The sequence below is a fragment of the Zootoca vivipara genome, chromosome 11 (assembly GCF_963506605.1).
Source record: "Zootoca vivipara chromosome 11, rZooViv1.1, whole genome shotgun sequence".
Taxonomy (NCBI): Eukaryota; Metazoa; Chordata; class Lepidosauria; order Squamata; family Lacertidae; genus Zootoca; species Zootoca vivipara.
Genome location: NC_083286.1, coordinates 48,842,127 through 48,862,547, shown reverse-complemented (window position 1 = coordinate 48,862,547; position 20,421 = coordinate 48,842,127). Strand labels below are relative to the sequence as shown.

General features: G+C 45.9%; 1 protein-coding gene across 1 annotated transcript in view; it reads right to left on the bottom strand.

The window, feature by feature from the left end:
* Positions 1–5,800, bottom strand: part of CCBE1 (collagen and calcium binding EGF domains 1) — a 139,080-nt gene extending 133,280 nt beyond the window's left edge. The window contains exons 1-2 of the mRNA XM_035100415.2: positions 5,586–5,800; positions 5,281–5,361 (exon numbers count right to left, since the gene is read on the bottom strand). Of these exons, the coding sequence (XP_034956306.1) occupies positions 5,281–5,361; positions 5,586–5,761 (257 nt within the window). The 5' untranslated portion in view covers positions 5,762–5,800. The remainder of the gene's footprint in view (positions 1–5,280; positions 5,362–5,585) is intronic.
* Between the last annotated feature and the right edge of the window lie 14,621 nt (positions 5,801–20,421).

Sequence of the window (20,421 nt, the reverse complement as noted above, 5' to 3'; positions counted from 1 at the left end):
AACCATCATTAACACACACCCTCCGAGGTACTGAAGCCGACTACCCTAATTAAATTAAGGAACAACTCATCACTAACCCCACAGCAATGAATAGGAAGCAATAAAAAGGTCAGAATATGTCAGAAGGACATTTTTTAATCAAAAGTACCATAGTACATAAAAGCCTTAATAATACTTTGTGCATCACATTGGACAGGAATTGCAACTGAATTTTACAAATATGGTTGCCACTTACAGTTTGTGACGCACTCCCAGAGCCTAGGAGTGAAGATCTGCTTGCCTTCTGGGCAGAACACAAGAGACACAATTACCCATTCCAGTTAACTCTGTTGTTATTGTTTTTTAAAAAATGTTTCTCCAGTGCCATTTTCACTGACCTCATTTATCCTGCAACACCCCACAGGGAACAGAACTATTAGGACTTAGATAATCTGCTGCAAACCACTCTGAGCCTATTGATGGCATTGACAAAATTTTGCCACTGGGTTTTAATGATTCTGAGCGAGATCTGCTTTCTTTTGATAGCTGACTTTTGCTAATTAACTGTGGTGGTGGTGGTGGTGGTGCTTTATGTAAGCCATCTTGAGATAATTTTACTAATAAAGGTGGCACACACACACACACACACACACAAAAGTTAAATAGGGGGCAGCCTGATGAGACAATATGTCCTGAAAACTCTGCATTGGCTGCCAGTGAACTACCAAGCCCAATTAAAGGTGATGGTACTTGCATAAAAAGCCCTAATCATCTTGGGACCCAAGTACCTGGAACAATTCGCCCAATATCAATCATCTCAGACCATTTGATCAGCAGGATATGTCATGTTGGTGGTGCTACCTGTCACTGCATTGACTCATGACACGGCCTTCTCTGTGGTGGCTCCATCCCTGGTCAGCTGTGTCTGTCCCCCTCATTGTTGAGCATAAGGAGCAATTGTGGGGGGGGAGAGAGTTTCCTGCTTACTCAGGTATCTGATGGCTGAAAGACAATGCTGCTTGCAACCTTGAAATTAGGTATGAGGGTATGTGATTGTTTTTAAAGAGTTTTTACATGTTTGTAGATGTTTTTAAATACATTTTTATTTTATTTGTAATTGTATTGTTTTAACATTTTGATGTTTGCTGCTCTGGGCTCCTTTGGGATGAAGGGCAGGGTAGAAATTTAAACAGAAATTTAATTCCGCTCTGCATATCATTTTTACATCGGTTTGTGGGTTTTTAAAAAGAAGTCTTTAATATGCACATTTTTTTGCAAGGAATATCCCCTAATATATTGCTTTTTGATGTGCATTTCTCCCTAATACATGCATTTATGTAGATACTATCTGGCTGGAGTACCGCAATGCAAAATTCAGAGAGGTGCTTATTTTGAAAGATAGCTGTGTTTTGGTTCACATATTGTTTTAGCAAGTGCAAATTGGATAGGTTCACATTAAAATATAAACTAACGCAATTTCCCCCCGCATAACTAACCCTACAGCAGAAGAACATATGGAGCTGTAATTTCATTTTGCCACACAGATCCAGCTTTCTCTAAACACTGAACATCAACAGAGGCCAAAGGACTTTGCTTGGGAAAATGACAGACCCTTTCCAATGTTAATCACTGCTGTCTGCCTGGATTTAGTTAACAATTTTTATAAACAGCATGCAACCATTAAACCAGTCATACGTCTTCTCAGATGGCCTGCAGCAAATGTTTACATGTATAATGCAATCAGCTGCTCTTCAGGCACACGCTGCGTCCCAAAGAAACACATTATCCTCGAGCTTTAGCACCAAGAGTACACCACTTTTGACAGCCACATAACACGAGCCACAATCAGGACGTTTCTCGCAATCCTTCTAGGGTCATCTCCGCATAAAAGACTCCACCAGACACACATGGCACTGCACTGTTGACAAAGCACCATCACCATCACAGTACAAATTGTGGTAAAAGTTTCACACTCAGCCAGTGCAGCAAACAAGGAATTGCAATTTTTTTAAAAGATGCTACGAGATCATGGTTTCTGTTTTTCCTCCTATGTGGAAATCCTTTAAGCTTCTGACCACATCCCAATCAAATGCAGATGCAGATATATACACTTTCCGACAATGATTCAACTGCATAACAAATACATCTAAACTCTCTCAATGCTTACTGAACATTTTATTAACTTGTTTTACCTGGTCCCCAAAGCCCACCCATTATATAGTAACGAAGTGATTTTCCTTTTCCATTCTTCTCTTAATTAGTGACCCTTCTTGGTTATGCAGAGCTTTTTCTTTTCATGGAACTTTTTTCCCCTTTCTTTCCAATTTCATTGCAGAATAAAGTTTCGTGTTAAGTGAAATTTGTCATCCTTATTTTACCATGTATCATTTTGTCAGTGGAAGTTTCTTCCAAGTAAACACACATAGGATTGTGCTGCACAGATGCAAAAGTACTAAAACACGGCATGGGCTCCTCACTGTCCTTTCATAAGGCATGTCATAAAGGCAGGGGTAGCTAACCTGTAGCTCTCCAAATGTTGCTTGTCACAGCGCTGTCAGGCAAGGGAAATCCAGAGGCAGGAATTAACTCTTAAAAAAGGTATGTCCATCACTTAATCATCTCTCAAATACTCCTAGGTGGGCACCTAATGAGGCAGTTGCCACAACAGAAAGGCCCCATCCTTGACCTTGGCTTAGGTATCTTCCCCCACCTGAGCTGCACATAAGCAGGTGAAGACTACACCTGCGTATAGCCTTCTGCCCCTCCCCTTCAGTCCTCTTTTGGACCAGGGAGACAGTGGGGCAGGAGAGGTGGGGGCAGGAGGAGGAGGAGGTGTGCAAGCCCTTGAATCTCCACCAACCTGACCTCTCTCTCTCTCCTCCCGCACCTGTTCTTCACCCTCCAATCCTGCCCCCCCCCAATGTAATTGCAAAGACTCCCTTCACATTTTATAATACAACTGAGCAACTGGAAGTCTCAGGGTACGAAGAGAGCCCTGCCCTGAGATGCTATCTCGCATAGAGAGAGAAAGAGCGGCCAACCCACAAGCAAGGGAGATGTACAGAAGCATCAATGGCTCAGGAAACAGAACTTGCTGGCCGCTCAGGGGTAGGGAACTGGATCCAACTGGGAGGACAGATTCCTAAACACGCACACATACCCTGTGGCCCCACTTTGACAAGTCAGCAGAACAATGCACCTGTCAACCACACTATGCCATTATGGTGTCAGGTGATAGACACCTGGCAAACAATGGGAGGGGGGGTCTCAGCCCAGGGTACAAGACCCAGGACTTGGCACCCCAGGCGTCTGCCAAGGCCCACAGCCCAGAAGGGCCCTCCTGTCAACTCTTGAGGCCCATCAAGCTCTGCTGCTGCTGCTACTTCTTCCTGTAGCTACCTGTTCACCTGCATGTTCTCTCCCCCTCTCTCTCTTTGTGTGTGTGTGCGCGCGCACGCACGCACGCACGCACGCACACACACACACACACACCTTTCCCTTTCTCTGGGCAGTGGTGTAGGAAGGAAAATGGCACTCTGCACATGCTCAGGGGTGTGCTTTTAAACACCATGGTCTCCCAGGTGCCTCTGTTCACAAGGCATCTTGTGAAGATATATCTTTTTGCCCAGGCTTTCCCCTAACCCAGAAGATCGAACTCTGCTATTTCTGATCTCCCATTCTTCTCTGTTTTACTGTTTTATTTATTTTTAGTGTTATCCTTGCATACCACTTGACACTTCTCTTCTTTCGTTAATACTAAGCGATCAAATTAATATATTGATTTCAGCAGGAATATATTAATTTCATGCCCGACCTCAGCAGGCATTTTAACTGAATTCTGGGTGTGTAGTTTAACCTTTAACCTCATTGCACTATTGATTTCCTTGCACATCACACACAGAGACACCTGTGATTAAGTGGTCTACAAATACAACAGTAAAAATAAATGCTTTTTAATGAAGATATAAATAAAACAAGGAATAGTCCCAAGTGTCTGGGGCTCAGACACGTGGTGGGAGAAGAAGCATGGTTCCTGTGTGATAGATTAGGGTTGCCATATTTCAAAAATGTGAAAACCCAGACACATAAGGTGAGGTTTTTTCTTTGGCAAAGTTGCTGAGCTTTTCAGGGGGGGGGCAGTGGCAAATTTGAAGTTTCTGAGCTATTTGTAAGGAAATTTGCCCCCCAAAATCAACACTTCCAACATGGGTTGCCATATGCACGGGTTCCCCCGGACATTTTTACCAATTCGCAGACATTTCTCCCAGACTCTATTTCCGATGGACAAATCCCAGATATTCCCATTATATCTATATTAGGGCTGCCACATGTCCGGACATAACCAGGATTTCAAAGGCGGAAGTGACATGGGGTGGGGATTTCTGAAAGGTGGCGCTTTGCCCCGGATCTTAGGCAAGTCAATCGAAAAAGTCTTTGGCATTTGTATATATATATATATATTAAAAAAAAAACCTCAATAACTTTGGAGGGTTTCCTCAAAAAAGCTCAATAATTTCAGTGGTTTCCATAAAAACCAGTGGTGCCCTGGTTTTTACTTTTTGAAATATGGCAACCCTAATAGATAGATATATTATATAGATAATATTATATACACACACACACAAATGAGAAGCATGATGCCTGTGTGAGATATATATGTGTGTGTATGAGGATATATATAGTTAAAGCTATGGTTTTCCCAGTAGTGATGTATGGAAGTGAGACCTGGACCATAAAGAAGGCTGATCACCGAAGAATTGGTGCTTTTGAATTATGGTGCTGGAGGAGATGCTTGAGAGTCCCATGGACTGCAAGAAGATCAAACCTATCCATTCTTAAGGAAATCAGCCCTGAGTGCTCACTGGAAGGACAGATCCTGAAGCTGAGGCTCCAATACTTTGGCCACCTCATGAGAAGAGATGACTCCCTGGAAAAGACCCTGATGTTGAGAAAGATTGAGGGCACAAGGAGAAGGGGACGACAGAGGACGAGATGGGTGGACAGTGTTATAGAAGTTACCAACATGAATTTGATGAAACTCCGGGAAGCAGTGCAAGACAGGAGTGCCTGGCATGTTCTGGTCCATGGGGTCACGACTAAACGACTAAACAAATGAAGATATCTATAGGGGGGGGGGGTCTTCAACTAGCCTCTGCCATCGAACCCCCCACTCCGTTTTTCTCCTCGGCGCCTCAGGAACCCCAGCGCAAACGCACGCGCAGCCCCGCTCGCTCCGCCCTCGCGGCGTTGCGGCGACGGCACAGGAGGCGGGCTGGCGACCGACCGGCGGCGCGGACTGACCTGAAGCAGGTGGCGAGCTCCCCGCTGGGCTTCAGGCACGGGTACTTGGTGGTGGCCACTTTGCTCTCGGAACAGACCTCCCTGCGAGGCGGAGAAAGAGAGAGAGACCGTGCTTAAATAGAGACGTCCAAAGTCCAATTCCCTCCCCACATCTCCTCCGGGGGCAGCTCCGGCTATGCTTGGCGCTGGGCTTTACCGCCGCGGAGGCGCACGAGCCCTAGAGCCGGGGCGCGGGACAGGCCCTTCCCTCACACCCCGCGCCGCCGCCGCCGCCGCCCTCCAAGGAGCCGTCCGCTCCCACCCACCTGTCGCTCTCCTCGGGCTCCTCGCGGTAGGTCCACGCATGCCCGAGCGCCGCCAGCAGCAGCAGCCCCAGCAGCAGCCAGAGGCGCAGCACGCTGGGCGACGCCGGCGGCGGCCACAGCGCCAGCAGCAGAAGGCGCCTGGCACCTCCGCCGTCGCCGCCGCCTCGCAGCACCATCGGGCGGCCTCGCGCGGCTCTCCTGCGCAGCGCCCGACCTCTCCGGCTGCGTGGCGCGCTCGAGGGCGCGCGGAGAGAGAGAGGAGGGAGGGAGGGAGGCGGAGGCGAGCGGTGCCCCCTGCGGCGGCAGCGAGTCAGCGGGGCCGGCAGCGTGACCAGCAGGAGGAGGGAAGAGACGGCGCTTGGCTAGGCGAGGAGAGAAAAGAGGGGTTGCAGCGGGGGGGGGGGAATAGAGGGCGACCAGATGCTTCGGAGAGGCGATCTGGGGTTGCTTTGCCCGCCGAGGAAGCGGAGAGGGGGGGAAGCGGGAGAGACGGAGCCAGATGTCGCCGAGGGTGGCGACCCCAGGAAGTGTTGGGGGAGATCGGCTTTCCCCCCGAAGGTCGTGGGGCAGGAGAGAGGAGGACGGGGGGGCAGAGGACGGAGAAAGGGGTCGCCAGCTGGTGCACGGAGAGGCTGCCTGTCGGACGGGGGCTGGGTGCGTGGGTGGGGGGTGTTTCCTTCCCAAAGCGACGCGGGAGGGAGGATTCCGGTGTTACAAGGTTTCTCCCCACCCCACACACAGTTCACCAGGAGATAGAAGATAGGAGGGATCGAGATCTGGAGGTGGAGGGGTGGCCCGCTGTTGCGCAGGGATCTGGGGAAGTTGGCTCTGGGGCAGCAGCAAGGGAAAAGCAGCTTCTCTTGCTGGGAGGGGGGCGGAGACAAGTAGCCAGGCTCCTCAAAGATTAAGGATGAAAAGGAAGAATAGTCAGAGGTACAGCAGAGGAGCAGGATAAGAAGCGATCTAAAAATTGTGGGACAAAACTTGGTTTCTGTCTAGCCAAGAGATTGGGGGGGGGGGAGATGTAGGAACAGCATGTGCGCAAAGGGAGGAGGAGTATCCAGCTATGGCAGGATGTGGGACAAGGGTTTTTGTTTGTTTTTTACAGCTACTACCCAACCTGCTGGTCAGGGATAGTCTGACATAACCATCTTTCCAGGAAGGAGCGGGAGGGGTTGGGGTTTCCAAAGAAGGCCAGGCAGGAGGACTCAAAGAACCTGGAGGTGGATAGAAGAGAGAGCCAGCTATAACAGAAGGAGCATGTTCCAAGGCAGCCAGAAGATTAAGCCAAGCATTTTGGAAAGGCGGATGGGGTTGGGGCTAGATCAGTAACTATAGAGTCAGGAATAGCCAGGAGGTTTTGAATAGAGGAAGGTTGGGGGGTGGGGAGCCGGAGCTTGCAGATGGACAAGTGGAAAGAACCATCCAGGGGTTAGGAGGATTGGGAGTGGGGGTGAACAGGAGAAATAGAAGTTGCAGAGCTAACTTGGGCAAGTTAGCAATTGCAAATGGGAAGAGGCTGTGTGAGCAGATGGAGAGGTGCAAGAGGGTTGGTTGGTTGTGCAGTTAAATAATGTTACACCCCACCTCACAGTGTGAGGTTCCAGGTGTGCTTACACAAGGTCCGTGTTTCCTTTTGGAAATGAGGCACAGTGGGGACTGTGGTGTCTTTAGGATATATGGCTTATTTACACATATATTATACAACCTGAGGCTGTGATGGAGGCGTTCCCAACACTGCACTCCAAGAGCATCTTACTTCTCCCATAGGTGCAGCCTAGGATCCAAGCAGACACCAACATTGTCCTTGTCTCTCTCCAGCCTGCTGCTTTACTTCTACACTACATCACTCCTGTTGCAAACTCTTCTAAATCACATCACCTCTGACTTTATCTGTGAAATGAAAGGGGCTCTGCCTGTTTGCCAACTCCCAAGTTATGGCTCATTACCCCAGGCCATCACTTCATTGGAAGTTAGCCTTTCAGCTTGTTGATTCCAGTGAATTAGCATTGTCCAGCACACAGCCTAATACAAAGGGTCTAGCTTAATTCACATAAGCCTGGGACCCAGACTTAACACATAGCCTTAATTAAATTCTGACTCCATCTAGACCCAGAAATCTAGGGTGTCTAGCTCCCACAAACTTGTAAAAGCAAGTTTAGGCTCTAGACTTAATGGTCTGTACGGGGAACTCCCATCTTGAGAGAGTAGTGTGTTTTATTTCACTTACTTCAAGGATGTTAAGCCAGCTCTGCTCCATTTGGGGGCTATTTAGTGGGACTCTGGACTTCTGCCCAAAAGCCCTGCCCCCTCCGGGGGGGGGGGCACTGCCAGACATGGATTCAATATCTGTCTGGTTCATGAAATCAAGGAGAAAACAGTTGTCACATTGGAGTCTCCCAACCTATTTCCCTGCAAGGATCTTAATCCCCCAGACGTTGGGAGCTAGAAATAGCTCTTCTTGTGTGTTGGTTTTCATCCTTGAGGATTCAAAATATTTTTTTAAAAAACACCTTTCTCTTAATCTGTTTCTCTGATCACTGACTTTGCAGTCCTGCTTATACAGGGAAAGATATTTAGCAGAGCCAGCCATTCCAAGAACTTATGCTGGTAGTTTTTATGATGGAGTCCAGAGTCAACCTTTTCTTTCCCTTTTCTGCCCGGTACTAGAGAGCATAGATCTCTGTGAACAAATGTAATTGCTTATGTCTGTTTGCACAGGAGAGGCACTGGAGAACCAGAATATCCCAGCAGTTCTCATCAGAACTGAGTTAGACATCCTAACACCTTAGCAGCTACAAAGTATATAGTGAAAAATTGAATGTTTGGAATTCTCATTTGATCATTAAGTAAAGACTCGCTCAGAAATAGAGCATGTGCTTTTCATCCCAAATGTCCCTGGTAAGTTTCTTGGCATTTCCACTGCAAAAAAAAGATGTCAAAACAGTAGGGCCGGATTAGGGGAAAGTTTCTGCCTGAGAATTTGGGCAGCTGCTGCCAGACAGAGTTTGTTGTACTGGGCAAGGTGGATCATTGGTTTTGCCCCAGTATAAAGCAGTTTTGTCTACTAGGTTTTATTCTTTTTCTGATCTGTAATGTACGGTATATATATATATTTTTAAAAAAACCTAATGGCAACAGCTGCATTAGGTACACTTAGAAACAATAGTCAGTGTGCATTTTCTGCTACGTTCCACCTTCATTCCTCACTCTATGCATATGTACAACTTTTGTGTTGAACACTGGCCTCTTTACCTCTCCCATCATGCTTCAAGTGGACTGCCTGACATGGGCATTACCAGGATTTTTCTTAGGGTGGGGGGCAGGGCTTTTGTTGTGTGATTGGTCAGTTAAGTATTTCTATTGTTTCACTTGATCTGGGGGAGGGCAGCTCCCCCTCTGCCCCTCCTTGGCTACACCCATGCTGCTTGATTTAATATTTTTTACACTTAGAAGCTCCTAAAGGGGGTGCGGGTGGCGCTGTGGGTTAAACCACAGAGCCTAGGGCTTGCCGATCAGAAGGTCGGCAGTTCGAACCCCCGCGACAGGGTGAGCTCCCGTTGCTCGGTCCCAGCTCCTGTCAACCTAGCAGTTCGAAAGCACATCAAAGTGCAAGTAGATAAATAGGTACTGCTCCAGCAGGAAGGTAAACGGCATTTCCGTGCACTGCTCTGGTTCGCTAGAAGCGGCTTTGTCATGCTGGCCACATGACCTGGAAGCTGTACACCGGCTCCCTCAGCCAATAACCCCAGAGTCGGTCATGACTGGACCTAATGGTCAGGGGTCCCTTTACCTTTACCTTTACAGGAGGTAGAGTGCCTTTTCCATAGCAGAACTGAGCTCACCATCTTTTCACACAAAAATCCACTCCTGGTTTTCTCCTTGTGCTTTCTTAAACTCAGCAGCCTGAATTATAAGGGGTATTACTAAACAATTGGGAGACAAAAGCCTTGTTGATCTACTTCTAATCAGTCAGAGATCTGCTTTCTAACTACTGTACCACTGCATGCATGGCACAAGCTTGCCTGAACATCTGACCAGCTGGTCCCCGAGGATCAATTCCAATACAACAGGGATGGGAGACCTGTGGTTTTCCAGATGTTGTCAGTCTGTAACTCCCATCATCCCTGACCACTGGCTGTGGTGGCTGGGGCTGATGAGAGGGGGTCCAAAAACATCTGGAGGACCACAGCTTCTCCATCCCTTCCCTGTAGAAACCCTAACCTTAAGAGTCTGTGGTCTTCAGCTTGAACAGCATGTTGATGGTGTGGCGATTCTGCTAGTACTACTGCTTCCCTTTTCGAAGAGTCTGCCATGGGGGCAGGGTGCACAGTGTTCCCTCGTGACTGGATGACCACAGGCAACCCTACTGCATTTGGGGTTAAAGGGCAGAGCTTCTAGGTCAGAAGATGTTGCTCCCAGGCAGGCTTTTATCTCCAAACACCTTTTAACAAAGGGAATTAAAGCAGGATGTTGAGCCTAGGAGTCTCTTGCTTCCCTGCTATATACTCCCAGCACAATTTCTCCAGAAGGGCTTCTCAAACCAGGAGTGATATTTCAGAGTGTATAAACATCCTATATTTAAAACGTGTTCTATTTATTCTGTTAACAGCATTTATATACCACCTTCCTGCCAGGGCATTCAAGGCAAAGCTTAAAAACAGCAGTGCTGCCTGGCAACCTCTTCGAATGAGTTTGGTGGGTATGAGCATGCCTACTATCCATACCCTACAATGCAAACACACTGATTGGGCATACTTTTGTGTTAGTATTAAAAGGGGGGGGTCCTATACAGATGTATGTGCACAGGACTCTTCCACGCAAACAGGAACTCTGATTGGTCAATATTTCCCTATATTGTCATAGCGCTGACAGGCAAGGAATGTCCAGTGTGAGGAATGAGCTTTCTTATTGTCAGAGGTACGTTTACAAGTTAGGAAAATGCATGCCCATGTGTCCCACATCTCTCAGGTCCTCCTAGGTGTGCACCCAATGAGGAAGAGACACCCCCCCTCCTTAGCTTATGTATCTCCCCCACCTGAGCTGCACGCAAGCAGGCGAAGACTATGCCTGCATGTGGTTACCTGCTCCTCCCTCTTCAATCCTAGCCTAGTCCTGGGGGTCCATAGAGCAAGGAAGGTGGGGGCAGGAGGACGAGGTGTGGATGCCCTGGACTCTACACCAGCCTGACCTGTCTCTACCTCCTCCTGCACCTGTTCTCCTGCACTCTCCAATCCTGCAGCTTCTCCCGCCTCTGACTCTTGTCTCCCAGCTGTTACAGGTCCTCCCAGTTCACTGATCCTTTCCCCCCACAACAGTCTCCAATCCCCCCTTCTCCCGGTGCCCATTCATCAGTATCCAGCCACCACTCAGCCAGTCCCTGACATATATCTGTACATCCCTCGTTCACACAAACACTGCATGTCTAGGGTGCAGGGCCAGTGGGCCCATTGGTGTTGTGTTTGGGTGAAACTCTGCTTGCGAAAGGGTTTGCATGGGGAGAGAGAAGAACTTCCAAACTTCCTGGGCTGTTTAACCTGACATGTACCAACATCTCCTACAGTGCTAGACCTCGCAGGATTGTTGTGAGCATAGATTGAGGAGGGATGAAGCTTGCGCGTTGCCTTGAGCTACTCAAAGGAAAAGTGGGGTTTAAATGTATAAATGAGTAAAACAGCCCTCGTAAGCCGGAATGGAAGGACTAGTCAATTTTGGTTGCTTTTCATTTTTACAATCTTATATTAATTTCTGCAGCAGATTAGGGTGTTATCTTTTATGACTTGAATATTTGCTGATTAGAGAAAAAGTGTGGAGATTTCTTAACTACATGGAACTCTTTCTGACAGAATAATCAGTGCTAACCTCAAAGCAACAATAATATCGTTAATAATAATAATAATAATACAGTGTAATTGCTCAGCCAGCCATTCTGTTTGCTTTTGTTTAATTAACAAAGGTCCTAATGTCTGCAAATGCTCTGTTTAATTGAACACTCAAGGAGTCACCTTGGCTCCAGATGGAAGTAATCCTCAGAGTTGCAATATTTTTGTCTTAATCATAATCCTTTCTTCAGCATCAACCCCAACCAAGTAACATGATGTGATACAATGCAGTTGATTCCCCCCCCCTTTTGCCATTGGTAATCATATTACTAGCTAACGCACAAAAGATGTGGCTCTGATCTTGTTTTATCTCCTTTGTAATGAACGAACAGCCAAATCCATTAGGAGAACAGGGGCTACATCCTAAAAAGAACCACGATGCAGTCAAGGAAATATTAGAAGTTATGTTGCCCCAGGCAGAAATAATCTGGCACAAGTTTTCCTTAAGTAAATTCAGAGTGTTTTCTGCCAGTGAGGATGCTCTCCATTGAACTAAGGCAGCCTTAACTTTGACTTGAACAACCAAGCAGAAATAGAATGGGAGAAAGCTGCAAAAGAAATCTGGGAGCATTTTTAGATACGAGCCAAAGAATTCAGCAGGGCATGTCAGCAATTCTCCCCGGAATTGTTTAAACAGAAATTGAACGCAGTTCGGCTGGCTTGTGTATTTTCCTTCGTAATGGGTGTGTGTGTGTTTGTGTGTGTTGTGCTGCATGCCACAATTGTAAACTCTTCTGTATGCAGAAACATTTATTTATTTTAACTTGGCAGCGCAGGCTGTTCTTTGTGTTAATTTTAATACGCCAAATGGCTTTCGCAATCATCTTTGCTTACGTGCGCAAATGAACCGTCCATGTTACTAAGATGTATGACTGGCCCGAGACTCACCCTGTATGATAACCATGGCAAGCAGTCTGCCAAAACAGCATCACTCATTCACAAAAGGGAGGTAGCGGCAGATTCAGGGAAACTCCACAATTTACAGAAGTACTAAAAATATATATATTTGGGGGTGGAGAAGGGGTATTTCCCAAACAGCGTAATGAGATACTCAGTGGATATGGAATGCTAACTGTTAAGAGGAAGGGAGGGAGGGAGAGGAAATGGAAAACCAGAGGTGGTGGATAGGATAATGGGACTGAGCATCCCAGCTGGCTGACTGGCACCCTGAAAAGAAGCACTTCACAATCCAACCTTTTGTTGCAAGCCCCACTTGTCTAGGACTTCTAGCCACAGTAACTGAACAGAATATCCATGTTCAAAGACTCTGTACTTATAAGGGCCAGAACAAATAGCCAGGGATGACCACCCGTGCTTCTGAGGAAGCTGACAGGCTGCTGCTAGGAACAGAATGCTGAACTAGATGCATCAAGGGAACTCATTTGTTCTTGTGACATTCATATACTGAAGGAAATTGCAGGATGTGTCCTAGTGGCTGGAATTCTACGTTGCACTATAACAAGCGTCCTATGTGCACACACATTTCAGCTCGCCAGACAAAATCATAGACTCATAAAATTATAGAGTTGGAAGGGACCCCGAGGATCATCTAGTCCAACCCCCCGCAATGCGGGACTATGCAGTTGGGGATCTTGCAATCTTGGTACAGTGGTACCTTTGTTCTCAAACTTAATCCGTTCCGGAAGCCCGTTCTAAAACCAAAGCGTTCCAAAACCAAGCTGTGCTTTCCTATAGAAAGTCATGCAAAATGGATTAATCTGTTCCAGACTTTTTTAAAAACGACCCCTAAAACAGCGATTGAACATGGATTTTACTATCTAGCAAGACCATTGATCCATAAAATGAAAGCAATAATCAATGTACTGTACTATAAATTAAATAAAATATTATTGTAGATCAGGCATGTCCAACTTCAAGTAGGCTGCTTCCCCTGAGGGGGCAGGGATGGGCGGCAAGGTGAGCTGTTTGTTTGCTCAGTCTGCTGTCAAGGTGCTAAATGTTGATGGGTAGCATTAGAACCCTGCTCCTTTAAAAAAAAAATTAAGATCAGGCAGCTTTCAGGCCACAAAATGACCCCCCCCCCTCCATTTTTGGTGTTTTCTCCTCAAGGGGAAAGGACAGACTTCGAATGCCTTCCTATATAGATAAAGTTGCAAGGCTGCTGTTGCAAAAAAACAACAACACACACACACAAAACAAAATGCTACTTTCTGGGCTAGGTGGTAAAAGTATTAACACTGACATTGTTGCTTGGTATTTATATATCACCTTTCAGTACCATCTGTGTTCCTAAAGAGGTTCAGATTAAATACATTCTGCCCTTAAACAGTGCCCAAATTACCAGTGTCTGAGTGAGCCACCACACTCTGCCTCATGTAACGACTGCCTTTGAATGGGGAATACCTGGTGTGTTCTTGGATTCCCCATTTTTTAATTCAGAAGCACAGGCACTCTCCTGAAAGGGCTTTAATTCTGAACTGCCTTTGTATAGTAAAGAACAGCGTTCTTAATACCACCCTGCCTCTAAGGAGAGTCTCAGCTACTGAAAGGAAAGGCATGAGAGACAAGTCTTCCCCATTTCACACACAATTACAGCTCGCATCTTGGATTACCACCAAAAGCAAAGGTTGGTTGATTAAAAAATGCCCCTTTGAAGAAAGGGGAATGCTGCTGACTAAGGAGAAAATGTTAAGGAGGATTTCTGTACAAAAGCAATCTAGAAGACGTAAAGCATTCCCCCCCTCCCCCATGAGCATCTATGGTGGGTGGTGGTTTGGAAGACCCAGTTCTTACCCAGTGCAAAACAACTGCAGAGTGAACTGTATGGCACTGGATAAGACTGTTTTATTTACATAGGAATCCCGTTTCGTTACAAGAGGTTCTGAGCTGAAGAACGTGAGAGCCTTCAAAGCCTGCTGCTGCCTATCAGTCACCCTGAAAGGATCAGAGCTGTTCGTTCTTCATCACTCTTGACCTCTTTGATGAGGCTCAGGTCATCCTTCTAAGCGTGGGAGATGGAAGATAAACAGTCCCTGGGGCTGTATAAACATATTGTTCCTCCGTGCACACTTTCCAAGCGCATCCCAGAAACGAATACCCGGGCTTTCCCCCTCCCTCCACCAACTGCACCTACAGTGCTTAGACCCTAAGCTAAAACATCAAATATTCCACATAATCCATCCTTTGCCAGGCCTTCCTTCCCCTCTGTGCAACATCGTCTTCGTGATCAACCCATAAGGAATGCAGTCGTTTAGGGCGTTTCACTCCTGCTCTCCTGGGAGTCGTCGTTCATTGAAAAAGCAGAGGGCCAGTACAGGTAAAACTCAGAAAATTAGAATATCGCCGAAAAGTGCATCTATTTCAGTAACGCAACCTATTATTTTTTTATTTTTATTTTTACAAATGCTTTCTTTTGGAAATTCCACAGTAATAAAACAAATAGTTACAATAATACAAAAATAAGCATTGCTATTGCATTTCATTAATTACATTCCATTTATAATTGACCCGCCTAACGACCAATCATTACAATTACAACAAATAAAGGCTTGACATATCTTGCTTTGCATGTCACACATCTATCTCATATATTGGTTTCACCTTTTCAGTTGCATTACTGAAATAAATGCACTTTTCGACGATACTCTAATTTTCCGAGTTTCACCTGTATATAGAGAGAGACACAGAGGAATACAGGCAACTCCCCATTTACTCGGGGCTTACGTTCTGAGGCATCGCGAGTTTAAGTGAAATCGCATATATTGGGAACACCATTGAAAACGATGGTAGACACCACAATTGCTCCCTCCAAACTTCCTTGCTCAAACGCCAACTCTCCACAGGCCCCAAAGGTGCAAGGGCTCCTGGGATTGGACTTGCGAAGGCCCGGGGGATGCTAGGAGCTGTTTTCATGCCGTTTTTGCACTTTTTAAGGGTCGCTTTTGCCCCTTTGCATGCCACATCCGGGTTCGCGGTGATGTGTGTGTGTGTGTGTGTGTGCATCCCTTGAACATGTGTACATGGGGAGTTGCCTGTATACAGTTGAGGAAAAGTTGCTTTGGTGAATTGATCCGACAAAGCAATTAAAGACTATAGCCCTGAAAGGAATAAACTCATCTCTTTAAAAAAAAAAGAAAAGAAAACAGTCAAAAAATCAGAAAAAGATGGAGGGCAGCAGCTACCTCCGGCATCAGATTCTGCCTGCCTTTAAGGGTGGCAGAGTGGGAGGAGGACAATCTACTCCATGGAGCAGAATCCACTGGGATGTTCTCCCGCTTCATTATGATTATTTTTAATTGCAAAAGGCTCAGTAACGTTCTTTTCCACCTTTCTTCCCTTCCAACAAGGCCTTGTGCAGGAGAACCTCCGGGTGGGTTTATTCAGCTCTGTTTTGGCTGGTGTGGAAAGAGTGCCATTCAAATTTTTTGACCGGAGGGAACAAAATATATTGAGCTAGCGCTGTTCTAATGTTGGTCTCTTTATCTGCAGCCCTGCTCACCGTGAGCTTAATCCTTTCTGAAGCGAAGAGCAGCCTTAATGGTGTGCCTGTAGGACTGCAGTCTGTCAAAACAAACAGGAGCAAACCATTCTCTTCTTTTTCATACTTTGACTTGGTTACTGGCCTGGGTTCTCTGCAGAGAATTACTGAGGTTAAGAACACTTAAGAATAGTGGTTTGGATGATTAGGGGACTTGGAAACCGAGTGAGACCAACTTTATTATTATTATTATTATTATTATTATTATTATTATTATTATTATTATTTTTAAAAAAGTTTAAACATGTTCTGTTCCAAGAAGCACTGAAGACTTCAGAGTTTATTGAACTTAAGTCAGGAAACGTTCAGAGATGGGAGAGATGTTTTTCTAGATTAGACAATGAACCATATTTTTGAAAATCCATTTTCACCCCCTTTATCTTTCTTATTTATTTATTTAAAAATGTATTATCTGCTCTACTGTGAAATACTATATAGCAGGGTGGCTTGCAACACATAAAATGAAATAAAACCAGTCTATAAATATCTTTAAAGCACAATTTAAAACACCAATAAAACATCAGTACATATTGGTTGGTTCAAACTAAAGGGGGGGGAAACATATTGTGAAGGCTGGTCCAAATAGTGCGATTTTTGAAAGGCAACAAAAGAGGGCCAGGATGGTTGGCATAGCTGCCAAGTCTCCTGTTTTTCACGGGAAACCCCCATATTTAAACCTGTTTCCCGCTGTTATCCCGAATAGAGAAAAATCCCGTAAATCCCCCGGATTTCCTACCTGCCAGGGAGGCTCCTTCTGCGCATGTCTGGACATGTGTAGAAGCGACTTCTGGTGCTGCTCTGCCCATGTCTGGGCACCGAGAATTGGGCAGCGCTGGCACTGGAAGTTGCTTCTACGCATGTCCAGACATGCCTAGAAGTGACTTCCGGTGCTGCGCCACTGCTGATCCCGGATTTTTCTTACCGGCTGTTGGAGGGTATGATGGTTGGGTTACTGCTAAATCTCTACTGGCAGGGAGTTCCACAGGTCAGGAGCTGCCACACTCAAGAATTAGCCCCTAGTAAAGGCCAACTGAACCACCGGGGGAAGTGGGTTGCCACCACAAGTGCCCCATCAAAGGATCTCAGGGATCAATGTACTTTGTTACTTTGACCCAAGTTCTTTGTGAATTAGGACAATAACTTTGATCCCGACTCAATAGCAAATCGGAAAGCAGAGCAGCTCTCCCAGCAGCAGAGTAGCATGTTGCTAGTAATGCGCTCCAGTGAGCAGTCTGGCCACAGCAGTAATTGCAGCAGCTTCTGGACCAGATACAAAGGGAAACCCAACATAAAGCGTGTTCCAGCAATCGGGTCTTGGGCTTGCCAATGCATGGACCACTGTCATCAGGCTCTCCCAGTCCGGGAATGGTCATACGAACCGGAGCTGGTTGAAAGCACTCCTGGCCACAGAGATCACTTAAGCCTCAACCTCTGGCTAGTTCACCAGCCTCAGCTCCTTTGGGAGAGAAATGACTCTGCCCCTGTAATCCCTTGCTCTGCTAACCGAACCAACCCTCCCTGGCTTGATTTTACCAACCATGCAATGTGACTAAAGCCTGTACATCATTAAAGCTTCAAACCCTCTTCAAACCTGCATCGAAAGCACACCAGACTTGTGATACTCTATTCAGTATCCCCAGAACTTTGGCAGAATCAGAAGGCAGATTGGTGGCTGTTGAGCAAGTTACAATTCTCTTTATCTCAATTCAAGGTCATTTCTTTTTTGTCACCAGCCAAGCTTAGCCCAGGGCATTGCCCTAGGATGTATCAAATTGTATAGTAATCATGAGACTGAATGCCCGACCTACTGAAAACGCTCGTTCCATACATAGCTAATCCTGCAGGATAGGAAAAGAGGCCTGATACCAGTTTCATTTGGCAGCAGTGCAGAGAGGCAATGGGTGTGAAAGCTGCTTTGGAATTTGCGCTGCCTGCCCATGTGCTTGCCCTTTTTTTGCCCTTGCACAGCCTTCTTAACCCGGACATTTGTAATTAAACAGATCTTTGCAAAAGCACCAAGATGCTCTCTCTTACAAAGGAAAACGATAGTGGAGCGGTGTGGAGGTCACCTCGACCTCCCTGTTCCTTGGGGAAAGGAGAGCATGCAACACAATACAAGCACAATCTATCCAGAGTTAAATTCTTTAAAGGGCCTTTTCTCATTTAAATCAATGGGGCATAAAAGTCCTTAATTTTGTCTGGCTTGTGCCCTGCATTAATGGTGCAAAAACCATTTGCGAAAACAGACCACGGAGTAGGGTAGGAAAGCTTCTGAACATACACAGAGTGCCATTTATTCAGCAATAAATAAGCACAACCAGCTCTCACATAACTAACTTCATAGACACAGACACCTAGAGATTCAATCCTGTGCCCACTTGGAAATTAACCACCCCAAACAAAATGGGATTTCTGTGTCAACTTGCACGATGGTGTGCTCCACCTCAGTGAATATAGTTGCTATAGATTATCCTAATATATCTCTTTGTACAATATACCACTTTGATGCCCTGAGCTTGTGAAGGAGGAAGGTTGGGATATAAATTGAATAAATAGCTTTATTGCACTCTCCTGTTTTTTTCTCTCTCTCTCTTTTACCCTATTATACACATTTGAACAATCTCTTTCGTATGCTTCCAATCAGGTTTTCTTAATGCTGGCTGTTACCTGTAATGATTTGATTTGAATAAATAAGAAGAAGAAGTTCAACACTGCTCATATGCCCATTATACATGCATACTGAAGTGGTACTCTTCTAAAAAAAAAAACTTCTTTAAAAAACCTAAAAAACAAAAAAAATCCCGGAAAAACCCCTCCCTTTTACCGATTCAATAATGCCTGTGGCTGCCCTACATCAGCTCTGCCTTGTGATTTTACAGGAAACCACTTCATCTTTCCTCCCCCGCGTCCCTGGCTCCACTTGTGAATGCATTACACAGCTTAAGTAAGCTACAAAGCCAATAAATACTTTTGTGACACCCCAAGGACTAACAAGTTTATTACGGTGTAGGCTGTCGTGGACTGCGGTCCACAAAAGCTTGGGCCACAATCAATTTGTTAGTCTTTTTAAGTTGATGCAAGACTCATGTTGTTGTTGTTTTTGCTGCAAGAGACAGCTGGCTCTCTGGGCGCTGCTACAAGAGCAAGCAGCAAGTCAATGCTCCTCAGTCCTTTAGGGCTGCCTGTCACTCTGGCAGGGCATCTTTGTCAGGTGTACAAGAGGCATTCAGCAGGTGCCACCATCCCTGGCAGGGAAGTACTGTACAAGCTAAGCTTCAGCTGTTGCATTTCTGCCAGTAGAATCTACAGGATCTCCGCCAAGACAAACTAAGCAGAACAAGCTGGCAACGCAGTTTGTCCCCTTTACCAGTCCGCTCTCCTCTTTGCATCTTAACTGGCAACGACCACAAAAGCCGGGGGGGGGGAGCATTCTAATACCAAACGTGACCTTTCCCTCCCTTTTTTCCCAGGCTCACACAACTTGGACTTGACCATTCACGCATTTCTGGGAAGAGTGCATCTGAGGCTGTTGGATACCTATTGAATAGCTATTTTGTACTATTAAGAAGTCTGGCAAGTATTAACCACCAGCCTCATTGTGGTTGCCAAACACTGTTCCTTCTGCAGTGGTGTCGTGCAAAAACTTGAGCTGTCCTCCCCACCCCACCCCACCCAAAAAAATTGTGCTTGTAAACCAAAAGAAGCATAAATCACTTAATTCAACTCCCTGTATGAAGATGTAAGAACAAAGGTAAATCCTCAGATCATTGGGCTTCATACAGTCATTGATTCTGCCTAGCATTTCACAGCTGAGAATAGAATCATAGAGTTGTAGAGCTGGAAGGGACCCCCAAGGGCCATCTAGTTCAACCTCCTGCCCACAGCATGCAGGTGGGCTCGAACCACCAATCTTTTGGTTAACAGCCAGATGCACTGACCCATGGCACCAATAGGGACCCACTTCTTTGTGTTTAGTGCCACTGTAATCTCATGAGCAAGACATAAAGGTGTTGGTCATCCCTTTCTTATTTCTTCTTGGTATCTGTTACTCAGAACGTGCAGGATTTATTTCATCATTTGCCCTGATAGACCCATCCTTTCTTTATGATGTTCTTGAAATGTCACTATCACCACCACTGTCTAGAACAGGCATCCCCAAACTGCGGCCCTCCAGATGTTTTGGCCTACGATCCCTAGCTAACAGGGCCAGTGGTCAGGGATGATGGGAATTGTGGTCCAAAACATCTGGAGGGCTGGAGTTTGGGGGTGCCTGGTCTAGAACTTCATTCCATAGTTCCCATTTATCAGTCATCTAATAACAAAAGGTTTCTGGGCGACGTGCAAAACAAAATAATAATAATATCACAGTCCCAAGAAAACAAGAATCAGCATAACAGCAAAGGAAACAACCACAAAAGCAAAACAACGGTTCCAAGGGAGAAAACTGGAAAGTAAA